The sequence below is a fragment of the Calidris pugnax genome, unplaced genomic scaffold, assembly GCF_001431845.1.
Source record: "Calidris pugnax isolate Ruff unplaced genomic scaffold, ASM143184v1 scaffold219, whole genome shotgun sequence".
In the NCBI taxonomy this organism is placed as follows: domain Eukaryota; kingdom Metazoa; phylum Chordata; class Aves; order Charadriiformes; family Scolopacidae; genus Calidris; species Calidris pugnax.
In genome coordinates, this window is record NW_015094507.1 from 1,533,972 (window position 1) to 1,554,180 (window position 20,209).

The window sequence follows — 20,209 nt, forward strand, 5'->3', positions numbered from 1 at the left end:
CTTCCAGTGCCGTGCCTTGTTCCAGCAGATGGACTCCCAAGGTAGTCCCAGAGGCCGAAGTCATTGGTTTATCTGTAAATTGGTCTTTTTCTTCCTCTCGTTACTACCAGGGTGTATTGGCTTCTCGGTGGAATTCTTCCTGCTTTTATGAATTCTTCCTGCTTTTATGCCAGGAGGCAGCAGGTATCCCACTAAAGCAGTGAAAAGGTCCTGAATATCCAATTATTTTAAGGCTATCTTATTTTTATTTCTTCTTTTTTTTCCTGGTTTCTTCACCTTTGATTTAACTTTGCCCGTGACATCGCTACTCAACGGCGATGGCCAGCGATGCTCAAAGAAATATTTCAGTAGGGAAAGCCAAGTGGAAAATTTTTCTCTGGCTGACAGGTTGGTTTGGTTGGGTTTTTTTTATACTGTTGTGTTTCTTTCTTTCCTTCAGGACCTCCTGTTTGTTTTAAAGCGATGCTGGAAATCAACCCACTTATTTTCTTACTCTTTCTACCCAAGCTAGGCTCGCTCTGGGGGTTCAATAGGATTGTCACCAGGATGGAGGGATCGCTGCCGGGGTCTGGGGTGGGTGGCAGCTGCTCTCCTCTTGTCCCTCAAGAACTCTAGGGACGATTGCTGTCTCCTCCAGCCTATGGATTGTCCTTTGCTCACTCTCAACCTGGTGTCTGGAGAGAAGGAAATACAAAAATGACTGCAGCGTGGAGGTACACAGTACATAAAATCTATTTATTCTTCTGCATATAACAGATTCGTAAGATGTAAATGAAGTGAAGAGCGAAGGGGAACTTATAGGAGCAAGGACTGGGGGGGTAGATTTGAAGCTTTCTTTGCTTTCCTTAAAAGAAAGGAGGGGTAAGTAGAGTTTTCTTGCACAGTTTATGGATGGCTTTATCCTATTTATCATGGAGTTTTTTTTGCTTTGAGGTCACTCTCTGGTGGGCAAAGCAGGGCTTTCCTGCGCTCAGGGATATGCCGTTTAACACAGTTCCCAAATGCACTGAATTTGGGGTTGCTTTGGCACTATTTCAGTCTTAAGGCTTTAAAACAGTAAAACCACCTCTTTTTTTATTATTATAATTATTTTTTAAACCAAACTATCAGTCTGGTCGTTTTACTACCTACAATCTTCAGACTCCTCAGTCCCTGGCAAGAAGGGGATCACCCAACCAGGGCTGTGTGCTTCCCCAGGGTCCGGTGGTTGCCGCCGCGCCGAGGGGGGAGATGATGGGAATGTGGTTGGAAATTCCGGTCGGTCATGGGCATCTGTGTGCACTTTGTGGAGGAGGCAGAAGAGTGTTGGCTGTCACAAAACCAGACCCAAAAAGAAAGGATGTGATTTTTGATATTTTTTTTTAATTTATTTTTTTTTTCACTTTAGCCCAAACATGGGAAACTGTCCGCAAATATCAGCCCGCTGAGAGCTCGGGGTGTTTGGGGTGCCTTTGTGAAGGTGAGGTGAGGAACATCTGTCATCGAGTAACAAATTATTAAGCAGAAAATATCAGTACTGCCATCAGATATTCCAAGTCTTGCTCTCACATAATTTTTATGTAGCTAATTCTAGCAGTGACTTGAACGTGTCGAGCTACTTTGCTGAGGGTAAGCAGTTTCTCTTGTCACAGTTCTTCCTCTCCAGGCCGGTTTTGTAGTGTGTTCTCTGGCTCTGTACCCTTCCCACATACAAACACAGTCGGTCCTGCCCTGGGATTGGGATATATCCTGCAGGAAACTGAAATATGATCTTCTGCTCTGATGGAAGTTTCCTTATAGCTGTATCTTGCCAGAACTCGTAAGCATTGTAATTTATGCACCAGTTAAGTATTGGGTTTTGTTCGCTTTGCCCCAGCAGTTCAAAGGAGATTTTTGACAGGGTTTTGGTTTTTTTTATTTCTTTTTAACACGCATCGTCCCCTTTCCCTGTGCTTATTTTAGCGTGCTGGCTTTTTCATAGAATCACAGAATGGTTAGAGTTGGAAGGGACCTTCAAGATCATCAAGGGCAACAAAGCTGGTGAGGGGTCTGGAGCACAAGTCTTATGAGGAGAGGCTGAGGGAGCTGGGGTTATTCAGCCTGGAGAAGAGGAGGCTGAGGGGAGACCTTATTGCCCTCTACAACTCACTGAAAGGAGGGTGTAGAGAGGTGGGGGTCGGTCTCTTCTCCCAAGTCACAGGCGACAGGAAGAGAGGAAATGGCCTCAAGTTATGCCAGGGGAGGTTCAGGCTGGATATTAGGAAAAACTTTTTCACTGAAAGGGTTATCAGCCATTGGAATGGGCTGCCCAGGGAGGTGGTTGAGGCACCATCCCTGGAGGTGTTCAAAAGACGGGTTGATGTAGTGCTGGGAGGTATGGTTTAGTGATGGTGATGCTTCTTGTTTGTTGTGTGGGTGTCTATTTTTGTCAGTTAGGTTGAGGGTTGGACAAGATGATCTTTAAGGTCCCTTCCAACCTAGAAGATTCTGTGATCAAGTTTCAAGCCCCCTGCCCTGGGCAGGGACACCTCCCACCAGACCAGGTTGCTCCAAGCCCCATCCAACCTGGCCTTGAACCCTTCCAGGGTCCTTCCTGTGTTGAGGACTCCAAAGCTGGACACAGTACTCCAGGTGGGGTCTCACAAGGGGTAGAATCACCTCCTGTGACCTGCTGGCCACACTTGTTTTGATGCAGTTTTCGATTTTATCCTCTATTTAGTTATGATGTAGAACCACGCTCGCATTCATTTTGGGGTAACCTTCAGATTACTGAAAGCCTCTTTTCTTGTCATATGCAGTCACCTGAGGCTTTGGGACGAGAAGGGTCACCGGCAAACCTGCCTGTAGGATTCCTTCTCCAAAGATGAATGGCCTGGTGCCTTCCTCAGCTGTGGCTTTTTTCACTGATGGATTTGCAATCTGCCTGCATTACGAGCTGCGTTGTTTGTCTTCTGAAAAAAAGAATTTGGCTGTGTTGTAATGTGCTTCAACTGTGTGATGAGTTCAAGTGTGAAGCTGTTTACAAGCCTCTTCCCTTTTAATTCGTCGGGAGCTGAAGGCTTTGGTGCGCTTGTGTGCTGAAGGCACAAACGTGTCAGGGCAAAACGTAGCCAAGGCGAAATTGCCCTTTCTTAATGTAGAGTAGAATGGAGGGGAAGAGATTTTCTTTTTTTTTTTTTTTTTTTTTTAATTTTGTAACCTGAATCGGTTTACTATTTGGACTTAGCACATGGCCCTGCAGGCAACAGCAGCAGCAGCCCAGGAAAAAAGGGGGATGAGCATCCAGACGTGGTGCCTGAGTTGCTTGCTGCTGACAAAGCCACCTCTGGGAGGCTTTGCTGAAGGTGGGTTTTGCTGTTCCTCCCCAAAAGCAGCCGCTGTGACCCTTCTTTCCCTCTGATCCCTCGCCCTCAGCCAGGAGGAGCGTTTGCAAGCACAGCTCGTCTTTGCCCTGTTTGTAGCCTGGTGGTTTTGCTTCCCTGGGCTTAGGTGTCAAGAGGATGGGGCCGATCTTTTTTCAGTGGTGCCCAGGGACAGGACAAGAGGAAATGGGCACAAACTTGAATGCAAGAAGTGCCACCTAAACCTGAGGAGGAACTTCTTTCCTGTGAGGGTGGCAGAGCCCTGGAAGAGGCTGCCCAGGGAGGTGGTGGAGTCTCCTTCTCTGGAGACATTCAAACCCACCTGGACACGTTCCTGTGCAACCTGCTCTGGGTGGACCTGCTCTGGCAGGGGGTTGGACTAGAAGATCTCCAGAGGTCCCTTCCAACCCCATGTGATTCAGTGATTCTGTCATTGAAGCTTCGCCAGCTGGGTTTGTGGCCACCTTGTTTTGGCCTTGCTTTTGTTCAGCTGTGGTTCTCCACGTGTTTCTTTGGCGTTATGTAAAGGGGACTTGGTTTTGAGGTGAAAAGCCCATGAAAAGCAAGTTATTTTCCAGGCGGTTCAGTTCCCCCCACCACCTTGCTTTCTCAGCCCAGTCGTGCCAAGAGCAGAGCCGGCACTGGGAGAGCAGGAAGGAGGTCGCAGGGGTAGTCCTAAGGTGGTTCTTGCAGTCCTGGCTGAGGCTGGCTTAGTGTTTATGGCATTTTCCTCCTTCTTGTTGCTGTGGCAAAATTCATAGAATCACAGACTGGTTAGAGTTGGAAGGGACCTTAACGACCATCCAATTCCAACCCCCTGCCCTGGGCAGGGACACCTCCCACCAGACCAGGTTGCTCCAAGCCCCCTCCAACCTGGCCTTGAACCCCTCCAGGGATGGGGCAGCCACAGCTTCTCTGGGCAACCTGGGCCAGGCTCTCACCACCCTCACAGCAAATAATTTCTTTCTCGTATTTCATCTACATCTCCCACCTTCAAATTTTAAACCGTTACCCCTTGTCCTGTCACTGCACTTCCTGACAAAGAGTCCCTCCCCAGCTCTCCTGTAGCTCCCTTCAGATATTGGAAGGCTGCCATGAGGTCTCCCCGGAGCCTTCTTTCTCTTCTCCAGGTTGAGCAACCCCAGCTCTCTCAGCCTGTCTTCATAGGAGAGGTGGCTCCATCCCTCTGAGCATCTTCATGGCCCTCCGCTGCACCTGTTCCAACGGGTCCATGTCCTTACTGTGCTGAGGACTCCAGAGCTGGACACAGTGCTCCAGGTGGGGTCTCACGAGCAGAGTAGAGGGGGTAGAATCACCTCCCACGACCTGCTGGCCACACTTCTCTTGATGCAGCCCAGGATGCATCCTTCAGTGGAGACGAGAAGGAGATGACAGGATAGCTGAGGGGGGGGTGTTACGGCCAAATGTTACCCTTTTGCCTTGAAAATACATAGTTGATGTGGCTGTAGTTTTCCATTAGGTTCCTTCTTTAGGCCGGGCTGTGCATTTTTTCGGCTGCGGGGTGCTTGGTAATTTCACAAAGATGGAAAATGGCCTTTTTCCATTATTTTAACGCATAACCTGAGGGAGCTGCTGCTTTCTGTGAGCCATGGTCTCTCCTCCTGCCATTGTGAGTCTGATGAGGGAGCTGGGGTTGTTCAGTCTGAAGAAGAGGGGGCTGAGGGGAGACCTTATCCCGCTCTATAACTACCTGAAGGGGGGGTGTAGAGAAGCGGGGGTCGGTCTCATCTCCCAAGTCACAGGAGATAGGACAAGGGGAAATGGCCTCAAGTTGCACGAGGGGAGGTTTAGATTGGATATTAGGAAACATTTTTTCACAGAAAGGGTTATCCACCATTGGAATAGGCTGTCCAGGGAGGTGGTTGAGGCACCATCCCTGGAGGTGTTCAAAAGACGGGTTGACATGGTCCTCAAGAATATGGTTTAGTGATTTTTTACTGCTTATTTCTTATTTATTTTTTGTCAGAGTTAGGTTGATGGTTGAACTAGATGATCTTTAAGGTCCCTTCCGACCTAGACGATTCTGTGATTCTATGATCCGAACAAAACGCTGGAGGGAGGAGGCACCAGGGGACACCGGCCGGACTTGGGGGTGTCTCACCTGGCTCCCAGGTGCCACCTCTGAAGGTGACAGGGGTGTAAACACAGTTGGGAAGAAGCAGCCTTGGCTGGGGGACAGGGCGGTGATGGACTACTTCCCAAGCTGTGGCAGAAGGGATTAGGGAATTGCCACCCGGCAGCGCTGGTGGGGCCAGAGGGATGCAAAGCCGCGCTCAGCCCCGGCATCCCGGTCTCTCTGCCTAATTTAGGGGCAGGGGGGAAGAATTTGGCTCCGGGTGCCAAGCTGGAGCATCCGTGGTGGCAGTGAGAGGAAGGGGGCTGAGTTGGAACCACAGGGGAAATGACTGTGTTGCCCTCTCGTTGGGAAGGGGGTTGTTGAAACGGGTCTGGATTGACTCTCTTGTCCCCTGTGACAGGTAGAAAAGAAAAAGTAAAAATAAAACCAAAACGCAGAGTATTCAGGCCACTTGGAGCACGCGCCCGAGTTTTGCTAGTCTGTCATAATTTGGTTGCATCCTCTCAAATGTAGTTTTTTGTGTTGGGTTTTTTTTTTTGAGGGGGGGAGGGGGTTCTTTTTTTGGAGAGCTTGGAAAGGAAAAGGAGGAGTTTGGTGAAGCTAAGCAATGAGATGTGCTTGTACATGAGGCTTCAAGAATGATTTTCCTTTAAAGTGGTAGGCTCCTCCTTGCACCCCCTCAATGGAAAAAAAGAAAAAAACCACCGACTGACAAAGTACTGCAGGATGGTACTCCCCCCCCAAGCCCCTAGGCATGTTTTTGGTAGTAACTGAGGATGAAGAACAAAATCCATGAGTCTGGGGAGCTCAAAATGGACCTCTGCCTGGTACCGACATCCATGATAAACAACAGCATCTAAATAGCCCTGCTTCCTTCCCTCACCTGCCTAATGTGTTATTGCCAAGGGACTGCTCGCCCTCTATCTCCTAAATATTTGACAAAAAATTAAATCAGAAGTGATTATAGGGAGCAGTTCGTCTTGTCTCTGCTTCTGTCTGCAAAAGGAGAAGGAAAGGCAGAAGTAAATAAGGAGCATTGCATTTTTAAGTGGAGCCTGACGTATTTGCAGTGCATGTGAAGAGGGTATTTTAAAAGTTTGCATCAGCTGTTGGGTTCTATTTTGGTGATGGATTCCAGCTAAAATAACGTGGATGCTCATAACTGTGTGAATAAATGACCTCTAACTGGCTTCTTAAAATACTATATTGGTCTGCTGTGGGAAGTTTGCATTTAACTGGGGGTTTTTTTCCCCCCTCTGTTACTAACCTGGTGTGTTACATAGGAGGAGCGCGCCGCTGAATTTAGAGGCTGCAGTGTTAAATTTGTACCCAGTGAGGACATCAATGACTGATCAGCTACACTGATTCTTGTAGCTTACCTAATCGCATTTTTGTCAGCATTTTGTTCTTTCCTTCTTCTCCCCCCATCACTCCCAAATCTTATTTTCTTTTCTCCCCCTGCCCTGCCCCTGCACAGAAGAGCTGAGATTGGGCAGCGTGGGTTTTGCCAAGTTCCCTCTTGGTGCCTTAAAATTAGGAGCTGGCACTTCCCAAATTAATTGCAGCTACACCAATGATGAGTAGGTCGAAGAAGAGTTTAAAGAGGAGCTGGCATCCACCTCCCTCTCCAGACAGTCCCCATAGAATCATAGAATGGTTTGGGTTGGAAGGGACCTCAAAGATCATCGAGTTCCAACCCCCTGCCATGGGCAGGGACACCTCCCACTAGAGCAGGTTGCTCAAGGCCCCATCCAGCCTGGCCTTGAACCCCTCCAGGGATGGGGCATCCACAACTTCCCTGGGCAACCTGTTCCAGTGTCTCACCACCCTCATAGTAAAAAATTTCTTCCTGAGATCTAATCTGAATCTTTTTTCTTCCAATTTAAAACCGTTTCCCCTTGTCCTATCATTACCCTTCCTGACAAAGAGTCCCTCTCCAGCTCTTCTATAGGCACCCTTCAGGTATTGAAAGGCCGCTATAAGGTCTCCCCGGAGCCTCCTCTTCTCCAGGCTGAACAATCCCAGCTCCCTCAGCCTGTCTTCATAGGAGAGGTGCTCCATCCCTCTGATCATCTCTGCTCCCTGCTTCTCCTGGGGGACCGTCCTGTGCCATCAGGGCACCAGCCTTTACAGGTGGTCAAGTGATGTCAGGGAGCTGATAGGAGAATGATTTTTGGGCTGGATTCCTTGTGGTTCTCCACCCAGGTGTGTGCAATGGGCAGATGGCACCATCACCTCCCCACAGCGGTACAGACCTGGGTGGCCGTCTCGTGGCCTGCGCAGAGGACAGCTGTGGCCACATGGCTAATATTGCTTGTTTAAAGGAGGGAGGCTTTGCTAATCTTCACGGAGCTGTAGGAACACAAATATTGGGCAGCCTGATCATCCTGACAAGGCTGTAGCCCGCACCGGGATGTCATTTCCAAGTCCCCATCCCTGGAGGTGTTTGAGAAGCATGTAGACGTGGCACTTCAGGGCATGCTCTAGTGCCCGAGATTGTGGGGGTCTTCTGTGTGTGTGTGATTGGACTCGGTGATCTCAGAGGTCCTTTCCAACTGTGAAGGTTCTGTGGTTCTGTGAAATGTCACATATATCTGCTGGTCCTGGGCTGAGTCTGAGCAAAACAATGGTCTGTCTTGACTCCTCCTCCAACTTTGTCCAGGCATTTCCCTTTGTACCTGTCCAAATGCCTTGCTTTTGCAGAGGGGTGGCTGACGCCCTGTGTCACTGGCAAATAGCGAAAGAGGAAAATATCATCGAGGTTTCCCCCTTGCCACATCTGAGGCTTTGCCATACCCTCTGATTCTCATATATCCTTTTTACTCCCCAAAGCGAGCTGCTAAGCCACATCTGTGGTCCAGGCAGAACTGACTGATGGTGCCAGGAGCGGGTTTAGCGTTAGCTTAATAGAGATGATCTCGTGCACCGAATCCTTGTAAATATTCCTTAAGTTTTGCTGACTTAGGACAGCCCGGCCACCAGCATCTCTTTGGCACTAAAAGCCAAAACCACGACATTTAAAAATAAAAATAAAGAAGGTAGTAGTAAAACTAGCCTAGCTTTCTGCACTTTATATTGGTATTTGTGGAAGTGGGGAGGAGGAAACAGTCCAAACGTTTGAGAAATTCTAGTCCTGTTCTGGTTTTACAGAAATCTGCATCTGTGCTGATCGTAATGGTGGTGTACGGCCAGTTTGTCTTTGAACTGTACTGGAATATGGTCCAACGTGAAGCTTTTCCTTCAGGCTCTCTGCGAGGGAATAGGACTAGATTCAGCTCCAGCAGCCCTCAGTGGATGGGAGCATCAAAAATGTTTCAAAAACGTATAGACAGGGTTTTCTTCAGTATAATTTCTGTTTTGTCTTCAGTGATAGGAAACAAACAGAAATTTGGTGAAGGCGTTTTCTTCCGTGGCCTGATCTTGCCATGACAAATTAAAAGTCTCAGGAGGCAGGAGTCTGAAATCTTTTTTGGTTTTTTTACACTGGACCTTTTTCTTTCTTAATACTTAGATAATCTAAGCCCCCTTTGAAGTGGGCTGTCCTGAATACAGGGGGCACAATTAGAAGTGGGTGGAAAATGTCAGCTTTCCTCGTTTTTTTGAATAGAGGGAAAGAGGTGGTTTGAGGCAAAAATTAGGATTTTTTGTTCTTCATAGCATCATAGAATGGTTGGGGTTGGAAGGGACCTTAAAGATGATTGAGTTCAACCCCCCTGCCCTGGGCAGGGACACCTCCCACCAGACCAGGTTGCTCCAAGCCCCATCCAACCTGGTCTTCACAGAATCACAGAATCTTCATGGTTGGAAGGGACCTTTGAGATCTTCCCCTTTTTGTGAAATTCAAAAGTGCTGTATCTCTTTAGGCTTAAAAAAAAAAAAAAAGCTAGAGGGGAAAGGAAAGACTTGCTGTGGCAAGATTAAGCTGAGGGAGTTCTGTGAGACTATATTTTATCTTAATTTCTTTGGAAAGGTGGAAGTTTCTTTGCCACGCGTACAAAATAGCTCTCAGATTTCCTCTGGGTGAAGGACCTAAAGAGCAGATGAGGTGCAGAGTGGTGCTTAGCTGGGTAGTGCTCTCTTGGTGTATCCTTCCCCTGGCCTTTATCGTTTTTCCTCTCCGTCTCGGTAGCACAGCTGTGTTTCCCCTTATTCCAGCGAATGAAAAGGGCCAAGCGAAGAAGAGCTGGCTTGTGCTGGGGTTCCTGAGGGATCACACCTGGGCAGAGCACACAAAGGGCTCTGGGCTGCTTTCAGAAAGGCTCGTCACACTGGTCGGTCTCAGCCGGAGGTCATCGGGGCTACGGCCGGGGAGAGGATGCAGCTTGTTGGGCTGTCATTTTTCCAGGCTCATCCTCAAGCCATGAATTGAGGATGTCTTTTCAGACGACGAGATGGCCGTGGGCTCCTCTTTTAACGCTTCTGACGCCCTGCGTCACTGGCAAGTAGTGAAGGAGGAAAATCTCATCGAGGTTTCCCCCTTGCCACATCTGAGGCTTTGCCATACCCTCTGATTCTCATATATCCTTTTTACTCCCCAAAGCGAGCTGCTAAGCCACATCTGTGGTCCACTGTATCCTTCCCAAAGTGAACACGGGAGGTTTGGCTGTTGCAGGAGGCCGTCTTGGTAAAGAGGAAGACCTTGAGCGCCCACCAAGTTTGATTCCTTTAGGACCACTATTTGTGAAACTACTCATTCAACATCATGATACTTCTATTCCCCCTTGTCCTCTCCGCCTCGTGTAACCATTAAAATACTGGAAGGGAGAAAAAAAATAAATAATCTGGTCTTGCTTGACCCACAGTTACTTTTGACAGCAAACTTGCAAATGTTTTAGCTGGCTGGGAGCACTTCTGGAAGTCACAAGTGACAGAATTCCGTAATTCCCCTCTGGCAACTGGTTTCTGACGAGCTGCCGCAGATTGTATTGCTTCATAATTTGGAGATGAATCCTTCTTCTTTTTCATAGTCACCCTTGGGTGTTGCATCACACAGGGTGTACCTATTCTGTAAAGCCATTAGAGGCTTCTCTGGAGCGTGTTCAGCCTGGAGAAAAGGAGGCTGAGGGGAGACCTCCTCACTCTCTACAACTCTCTGAAAGGAGGGTGTACAGAGGTGGAGGCTGGTCTGTTCTCCCAAGTCACAGGTGATAGGACAAGAAAAAGCGGCCTCAGGTTGCACCAGAGGAGGTTTAGGATGAATATTAAGAAAAATTTCTTCACTCAAAGGGTTATCGAGCATTGGGACGGGCTGCCCAGGGACGTTGGTGGAGTCACCATCCCTGAAGGTATTTAAAAGACAGGCAGGCGTGGTGCCAGAAATAACGTTTAGTGATGGGCTTTGTCAGTGTTGGGTTGATGGTTGGACTCGATGATCTGAAAGGTCCCTTCCAACCCAGGCAATTCTATGAGACAAGGTGATCAGTCCAGTTCAGGAGCAGAAGGCTTCCTTTTCTCATCGGTTTTTATGATAGATGTTTATCTCAGAATATTACTTCGGCACCTGATTAGCCAGCCGGTCTTGTGTAACAAATCCATTTCAATGAGAAGTAAACTGCGGTAAATGATTAACATAATCTTCTTTACTAATGACTAGGGGTTTTTAATTTAATGAGTCACTTCTGAAAGTCTGAGGGGAAAACAGGGACACTTTTTTTTCCTTTTTTTTTTTTTTTTTTTTAAATACTCACAGTGCAATCGTTGGTGTGTTGAAGCCCGGTGGTGTTTCTCAAAGCAGCCGTATCAAACCTGCGGTGTGTGTGCTTGCTCAGATACGTACAGCTCACTTCCAAAAGGAAATGCGTTGCATGGGTTTTATGAAATTGCTATTACTGTCATGATTAATGATTTTGTTATCCAAGCAGTGAAACCACAAGGCTTCGCGACCGCTGTAGCAATCGCAGAGCTCTAGTACGTGCAGCACAAATTTCTCTAATTGAGCATTTGAGGGCATGTTGAAACAGAGTTTCTTGCTGGACTCCCTGTTCCAACAACTTGAGTTTTGGGTTCATTTCTCTTATGTGGCTACTGGGCATGTTTTCAGTCTGTTCCCCTCAAAACCAAATGCTGGACCTGGTTTGGTTTCAACAGGCTTTTAGAGGAAGACAGTGTTTCTCTGACAGACCGGTGGCTCAATAGGTCTGGGACATGTTTTTGCACTGGTGAAATAGCCTGGCTCTGGAGACCACGTCCTTTCTAGATGTTTTCCTGTAGGCAAGTGCGTTGTATTTGGGTGACCTGCAACAAACCTCTCGTGTCTGCCCCCTCTGCCAGCCTCCCCAAAATTTTGACTGCTATGCTGGTGGTAAAAAATCCCAGCCGAGACCCAGACTTGTGGTGGGGGACAGAAGTTGTTCCCTGCCTCCATCACTGACAAAGTCTGGCCATCATTTCTTCGTAGTGACATCTGGCTGAAGATGAGGGTGCCTTTTCTTGGAGAATGTGCTGGCTTTCACCAGTCACCCAAGTCCAGGGTCAGTCCCAGTGGAGTGGTACTGAGAGAACAGTACGCTTTTGAAGGCCTGAGCATCATCGTGTCTTTGGTCACTTGGTCACTTACTTTCTTCTGAGGGGTTTCCATATGGCTTCACATTTTAACTGTGGGCTCTGTTGGAAGTATCTCCTTCTGTTTGAATATTTAAGCGTGTTCTGGTGAATGCTTTGCTTCTTCTCTTCTGAAGGATACCAGAAGAATCATCTCTTCCTACTTATGTTCCCATGGGACTCATGATTCAATACACTTCTTCTCTTCCTATCTTCGTGGTCTCTTCCATCATCTCTATTCCAGGCTGGAGAGACCCAAGCTATTGAGTTAGCTGTTGTTAAGAAGCTGTCCCGTGTCCTCGATTGTCCTGCCCATAGCTTTGTGAGCTTGCCATGGTGAAAATACCCTTAGGGGGAGGAGGTTCAGAACCGCAGACAGATTGGGGAAGCACAGCAGATATGTGCGAGGCCTTGATGATTGTCTTTGTGGCTGCTTCTTTGGTTGTTTTTTTTCAATCCATTGCTGAGCCACCAGGCTGGCACTGTTACAGGGCTCTCTGTTTTAACCCCAAGACCTCATTCCTGAGCAGGGATAGCTGGCTCCCAGTGCATCATTTTACCTGTCAGATCAAGGTGTTTCAGTCACTTTGCACTTAAGTGGTAATTTTTTTAAAATTCTTTTTTACCATCCATCTCTCAGAATTACAAGATTCTTAAGCGAGTTTTCAGGGTCAGCTTTCATTTTTACTCCCTTGAATAACTTAAGTTTCATCAGAAAACTGTGTCATCTTGTCATTCACCTTTCTCTTCAGATCATTGATGACCAGCACAAGCGAGGAGACTGTGGGGTTCATTGGTGACCTTCTGCTTGGGAGGAGGGTATTCTCTACCTTTTTTTCCCCCACCCCCCCAATCTTCAAACCATTCATTCCTCCATTGTCAAGAGCCTTGGAGATATGGTTTAACGATGGTGTTGCTTTTTGTTTTTCTTTTTGTTTGTTGTGTGGGTGTTTATCTTTGTCCAAATTAGGTTGACGGTTGGACAAGATGATCTTTAAGGTCCCTTCCAACCTAGAAGATTCTGTGATTCTCTCTCTTCTCCTCCAGAAGTTTGAAGCTTTGATGGGGGACCTTGATGGAAGGCAACGGTGCTTGTCCCTGTCAGTGGTCAGCAAGGCAACCTTGCAGACACCGTGTTTGTCGACCAACTGCCTTCAGCATCACCGGCCAGGAGGCAGTGTGAACTTTTGTTTTTACAGATAATTGAGCGGAGACGTAGTCTTGGATAGCTTGCTCTCTCCCTTTCTGGGCGCTTAGAGTGTGTGTTTGTCTTGGCAAACTGCCCCTCTAATCTGAGGATGTTGAAGGTGGAAATGCAGCAATTTTTAATAAGGTGAAGGCAGGGGCCGGGGCCGCAGCCTCCGTGCTGGGCCACAAACAGGTTTTGTAGCCATGTCAACACAGAGGCAGAGGAGAGGCTCTGTTGCCCTGCCAGGTCTGGAGGAGAACAAGGTGTGGAGGAAAGCAAAGAGCAGATAAGAATCGGGCAAGATAAAAATCACTACAGCCTCTTTTCCAATGGCCTGTTACAGAAATACTTGCTTTTCCCCGAGAGGCAGCAAATTGCAGGCAGCTCGGAGGGCTGGTTATAGCTCCCAGCTGCCCTGCTGAGATTATCTAGCGGTTATATCCAGTTTGGGATTTTTATTTTCATCTAGGGGGTTGCAGGCCAGTGTGTGCAACCTCCTCCAGTTGGGTAGTTTTCCCAGGCTTCGTTATTTTGACCCTGAGCACCCACGATGTTTTCAGAGGATATCCCCAAAGGGCTGGTCCCAGCAGGGCTCGGCTGCGGTTCCGGTGAAGGTTTAAAGCCCTGCCTCCTTTTTCGGTTCACACCAGTCAAAGTTTAACTTGGAGAGTACTTGGCTGAGGCTGCCAGGACTGTGGGGTGTGTGCCTTTTTTGTTGTTGTTCCTGAGGAGCTTAAATTACCACTCGGGCATCCGGGGCCGCACCACGTTGCAAAAAGGTGCTCCTGTGAGGCGGCTGTTTTAACTAAATCCTAACTCTTCTCTGGTTTCCCAAATAGGTTGGAAGCTCAGCGCTCTCGCAAAGTACTGCCTTGTAGAAGCTGCTAGTTTTCTTTTGAAACGTCCCCAGAACGTGCTAGATATTCTAGGAGGCACAAGAATTAGCTTTGAAGGGTTTAAACCCCAGATTTGAAGCGCCTTTGTCTAATAAGTTATAAAGGCTAGGCTGACAAAACCACTTTTTAAAAAGAGCCTGAATATCGGTGCCAGTTACATTTTAGAGGTGGTGTTAACTATCTTTAAGAGTTGTTCTGCTTCTAGTACTTGTGTTAAAAAAAAAAAAAACAAACCAAAACCAACAAAAAACTCAACAAAACCCCCAACCAAAAACACGTGCATTAAAAGTCTGCTCCTCGTGGGGTGGCTCAGCCATTCATTCAAAACTCATCCTTGCCTGTTGTACCTCTCAGGTAAACCCAGCCTGGCTTGACATCAGACTGCAAACCAGGTCTGTGTATTTTCTTTTCAATAAAGTAAGTTGGTGGCTCAGTCCTTTTAACCGGTTAAAGAGAATCAACATCTGTTTTGTGGTGTAATGCTTGAAGGTGTGCTCACCTTTGGACAGAGTCTTTGCAGAGCGTTGTTTTCAGAATAAACAAATACCCACAATGAACCTTCTTGTATTCTTGGGGTAAGAGACGTGTCTAGTACGGATTCAGTGGAAAATAATATTTAGAGAGTGCATTCTTGACAAGGAGAGAAGGTTTTTCAGGTAAAACCAGTCTTCCCCCGCTACCGATACAACTTTTCTCCGCTTTTGAGGTTGTGTCTTTTAGCTAATACTGTTGTGGCAAATGGAAGCCTTTCCCTTGGACTCATCGTAGCCGCAGCACAGCTCGTTAGTTGAAGGGCGATGGGAGGTTTTTTTCTCAGTTCAAAGCGCCAAAATTTTAGGCAAGATGCAACGTCACAGCTCTTCTGATCATTGTGCACGGAGGCTCTTTTTTTCCTGCTCCTCATCTCTTAGTGCATTTAACAGCCATCCTCTTGATATTCGTGGTAACATGAAAAAGCCCAACCAATCTATGAAAAGAATTAATGGGCAAAATCCTGAATGTCTAGGTGCTGTATGGAAAGTATTTTAACCAAGGAAGGGCTATGGAGAGAGAATGGCTAAGACTGGTACCCCACTGTGTATTTCTCCAGGAGGAGAAATACGTGTATTAAGAAGCTGCAGGTATTTGGCAACAGCGTGTTATTGCGTGATATTTCACCCTTTCCTGATCGTTGTGTAATTACGTACCTAATTAACCTAAAGAAAGTGCTCGCCGTGAGTCAGGAACGTATAAAAACTCAAGTAACATTCATTGCACTTTAGAGTTTAGTGACAAAACGAGGGGAAAAAAAAAAACCCAAGGTTTTTAAAGGAAAGCTGATTATTCAAGTAGCCTGTGATGAACTGGAATTTGGTGAGTGTTTGGAGAAAAATGTGTAAAGGAGTTTTTGGCTTCATGGGACACCTGCAGCTCATCAAAAATCGCTGGTATTTTTGTAGCCTGGGTAACTAGTGGGGCACAGCCCGGGCACACAGATGCTCTGTCTGAGTCTGCCCATGGGACTTACACAATTCCATCATTTGACGGAGCTTAACTTTGCTCTTCAGAAGTAGCTCCTGGCATGAAAGCTCATCGCACACAAAGCCCAGTATAACAAATAACACACCAAGCAAAGACGAGTGGTGGTGGTGGTGAAAATGTCACAGGTTAGGCTATGGCGTATTATTTTTCCATGTGTGTGGCAGCAGCTTTTATGGCCTGGCAACAGATCTGCCTCTTTCAAGTATTTTATGGGAAACTTTATGAAGCTGCCGGCTGTCAGGTGTGGCCGGTGTTGCAGGTGTGCGCGAAGCCAGCGAGCGGCAAAACATCTCTTTTAATACCGCCCTGCAGTAACGGCCGAATGTCTGACGATTTTTTTTCTCCATTTAACACAGAACGCTACAGATAGCTCCTCTAACTCCTCTCAAAAAAGGGAACAGCCCGTGCGAACTCTGGCTTCTCCTGCATCCTGCGAACATCGAAGAATTTGCACTCGTGGACACCTTCACGACCATTATAGCTCTGACCACTACCATCTAGAACAAGTAAGGTTTCTTCCTGGGGTTGCCATAGCTGAGGCTGGTGTTCGGTTTTCCCCCCCTCATCCCTGAAAGACACCCCCCTCCCTTCTTTCCCCTTTCCCTCTCAGTTAGCTTTACATGGCTTCCAATTATTAAAACAAAAGGAGGGGGGTTTACACTGTGATTTAATATGTTACGGTGCACCACATGGACATTGTCTGTGACAATTCTACTCATTCTTAAGCCAAAGGCTGAAACTCCGCGATGGGTCATGGCAAAGGGTGTATAAAGAGGGAGGGAAAGGTGAAACTGGTAAATATTGGCTTTTCACTAAGCAAGGAGACTGATTTGCTGACAGCAAAGTGAGCTTATTTAGCTTTTCTTCTCCATCCCTGCTTCCACAGTCAGTACCACGATCCTACCGGCACGTCAACTTTCCAGACGACGATGAGGAGATCGTGCGCATCAATCCTCGGGAAAAGATTTGGATGACTGGATACGAGGACTATCGCCATGCCCCGGCACGGGGAAAGAACTTTGATCCCGACGACATGGACTCCTACGTACGTTTTGCCAAAAGCGAGGCCTCGAAACACGAATACACTTATCCTTACGTAGACAACTCGGACTTTGACCTGGGTGAAGATATCAAGGGTGCTGTGATAAAGACTCAACCTGTCAAATTCAAGCCCAGGCGGAAGGAAGATGGTGAGAGGTCACGGTGCGTGTACTGCAGGGACATGTTCAACCACGAGGAGAACAAACGGGGTCAATGCCAGGATGCTCCAGACCGCGTCAAGACTTGCATCCATCGAGTGAGCTGTATGTGGTGCGCAGACACTATGCTCTATCACTGTATGTCCGATCCGGAAGGAGACTATACAGATCCTTGCTCGTGTGACACCAGTGATGAAATGTTTTGCCTCCGGTGGATGGCCCTTATCGCCTTGTCTTTCATTGCTCCATGTATGTGCTGTTACTTGCCGCTTCGGGCTTGTTACCACTGTGGGGTCATGTGCAGGTGCTGTGGTGGAAAACACAAAGCTGCTGGATGACTACAGATGCGTTCGAAGTGTTACGTTTTTCCTGTAGTTCAAGGAACACGTTGGTTTTGGAGCATTGAGATCACTCGTTTTGATGCAGCCACTGTGCCCAACAGCATCCAGAAAAACACCAGTTTGGATCACTTTACATACGGTCGTCTGGGGGCTCACACTGCATTGATTTGCTCATCAAGTGTTCTAACTAACTAACCTACAGCATAGACTTTTGTATTATTAATCTGTAATCAAAACAGACTGTCTTGTACATGTTCTTTTTTTTTTCTCTCCAGTTAAAATGAGTTTGAGGAAAAAAAAAAAAACATTATAAAAAAAACGTTTTTTTTATAATGTTTTTTTTTTTTTCCTCAAACTCATTTTAACTGGAGAGAAAAAAAAAAAAACATTATAAAAAAAACGTTTTTTTTATAATGTTTTTTTTTTTTTCCTCAAACTCATTTTAACTGGAGAGAAAAAAAAAAAAACATTATAAAAAAAACGTTTTTTTTATAATGTTTTTTTTTTTTTCCTCAAACTCATTTTAACTGGAGAGAAAAAAAAAAAAACATTATAAAAAAAACGTTTTTTTTATAATGTTTTTTTTTTTTTTTCTCTCCAGTTAAAATGAGTTTGAGGAAAAAAAAAAAAAAACAAAACTGCTTTAAATGGTGGTGGATTGTAGAACATCTCCAGGTTGTGTCCGTCTTGCCTCCCGCGGTACCATCAGCATGTTAGCAAGCTTTGGCATTTCTAGAAACGGGGTGGTGTAGTGAATGACATCTCACTCAGAAGATATTTTAACTCGCCGTCAAGTTATTGTGTGTGTATAGAAGGTGTGCTAGTAACAAACTTGTACCACAACACAGTATTTCTGTCACTGGTTTTCTTAGGGGTTTTTTGTTCTGTTTTCCAAAGCCAAAATAGCCATCTAAGCTGCAGTTTCTCTTCTAGAGTCCATCGTCATTTCCTTCAGCAAACATCTTAAATTATTTCTCTGTTCGTGAAGCTCTGTGAACAGAAAGCAAGGCTCAGTTACCATAGTCACATAGCCATTGAGAATCTGGTAGTTCTCTTCACCTGTAATCATTTCAGACCACTACTTGAAAGGGAAGCTTAAATTTTAGGGTTTTCTTTTTTCCCTAAATAACATTGGAAGAATAAAACTGTGTTTTCAGAGCTCTGCCCAAAAGAAAGGGAACTTCTTCATTAGCCAGCCATGTAATGATCTGTGAATAAAACACTAATGTTCCAGATGAGGAAAATTGTTGTTATGCAAAGAATTACTAACAATGCAATGTCAAAAGCACTATTATGGCAACTCTGGGGAAATGCTGCATTAAGTGGTGGATTATATGGAAATTTGTATCTGTTTGTTTGTTTTCTGTACAATACATGAGCATGAGAACATACGCATCCACGGTAGGAACTACATTTAGCGATCTAAACAGGTATTTTAAAATCAAAAAGCCAGGGTGTCGACCGCCGCTTCCATTTCCTGCCCTGCGGTCCCAATCCTCCAGATTCTTACCCAAATCTCAACGTACCACGCCTGCAGCCGGCGTTTCTGTGACTCTGCGTGGAGGATTAAGCGTGGTGAATCTTTGCAGGAGCCAGACCGAAGCGTCTCCCTGGCTTTCCCCTCCCCAGTTCACCACCCAGATTTATCGAGTGGATGCATAAGGTGCATACAGCAGGATAAGATTACTTTAATATTTTTTTTTCTTAATATTTTTTTTTTTCTAAATGTCATGTTGTCTTGTGTACAAGGCTTGTAATTAGCTTGGAAAAAGAGTATTTTTCTAATATATTACAAGGAATAGCCAAATAATTTTTATTAAAAAAAAAAAATAATGATTTAGCGCAGTGAGCTCTAACTAGCATAGTACAATCTGAATACTTTGAGGCAGCTAGGGATTGGCTTGTCAAAGCTGGCACTGCTGTTCCTGCCATAATTTCTTTCTGCAGTAAATTGCCAGTGGGCGCATGTCCTTTCCCTCCCTCTATTGCACATTGACATCAGTCTTAAAAAAGAGAGGAAATTTTTTTTTAATTTTTTTTTTTTAATTAATTTGCCAAATAAATGTAAAAGGAACGCTTGCCATTCTTTCTTGGTGGAATGTCCCAATGGTTCCTCTGAGAGTTAATCACAGCTTTTTAGTCAACCATGAATTAAGTATGCAATGTGCTTAATACACTATAGAGTTTGGTAGGCTTAATTCGTAGCAGTTGCTGGGGATTTTTTCAGTTGGAAAAAAAAATATAAAAAGAATGATAGTGGAAAAGGGGTGGAGTGTTACACTCTGGGTGATGTGTCTGGGTTTGCTGAATGAAATATAAATATTTTGTGCCTAATAGCAGTTGACAAATCTCTCAATGGTGTCTAGTAAACATCAAGCCAGCCTCGAAAAAAAAAAATAATAAAAGTAATGGAACAACCTTTTCCTTTTATTTCTGTTCTCAAAGTTGTTTCATGCAAACAAACATCTGTAAGATCTTCTCTCTATAAAGCACAACACTACAAAAAGATCTTACAGCTTTTTGTCCGATCTTGAAGTGCCCCTATTTATTTAAGTAAAGTAGACATACTCTAAGCCTTTCTGTATGTCTGGAAATAAAAGTTTCTTTTTAAAAAAAAAAATTCCCTCTTTTTTTTTTTTTTAATTTTTTTTTTTCTTCCCCTCCTCCTTTCTCCCCCTTCTCTTGGGTTTTTGTAATACTTGTAGATTTTGCTGCGTGTGTTATTTGGTTTGTGAAGGCAGTGGTGTAAGGGCACAATGATAGAGATGGGTGTTTTTTTGTAAATATTTCTCCTTAATTTCCACACTGCTGCTGAACAGTGTGTAGCGTTCTCCCAGTCAGCTTTGCAATACTGACATCAATCATTTGAGAGAAATTATTCAGATTTTATTTTTGTATCTGTGGTAACAAAACATTAACCAAATTTTTTTTTTTTTTCTGTTGTGGAAAGTTTTTTGGTTTTTTTTCCAAGCTATTGCTCACGTTAACAAATTAAAGTGCCTGAAGCCTCATCATTATTGTATCTATATACTAAAAGTTAAAACCCTGTTGTATTGATTTTTATAAGCCTTTTTACCTCTGTGT

The 20,209-nt window shown here is 45.5% G+C and overlaps 1 protein-coding gene across 1 annotated transcript in view; it reads left to right on the top strand.

Annotated features, from left to right (window-relative positions):
- Window positions 1–17,388, top strand: part of SPRED2 (sprouty-related, EVH1 domain containing 2) — a 40,811-nt gene extending 23,423 nt beyond the window's left edge. The window contains exons 5-6 of the mRNA XM_014964476.1: window positions 15,942–16,091; window positions 16,472–17,388. Coding sequence (XP_014819962.1) covers window positions 15,942–16,091; window positions 16,472–17,122 — 801 coding nt within the window. The 3' untranslated portion in view covers window positions 17,123–17,388. The remainder of the gene's footprint in view (window positions 1–15,941; window positions 16,092–16,471) is intronic.
- Window positions 17,389–20,209: the final 2,821 nt, after the last annotated feature.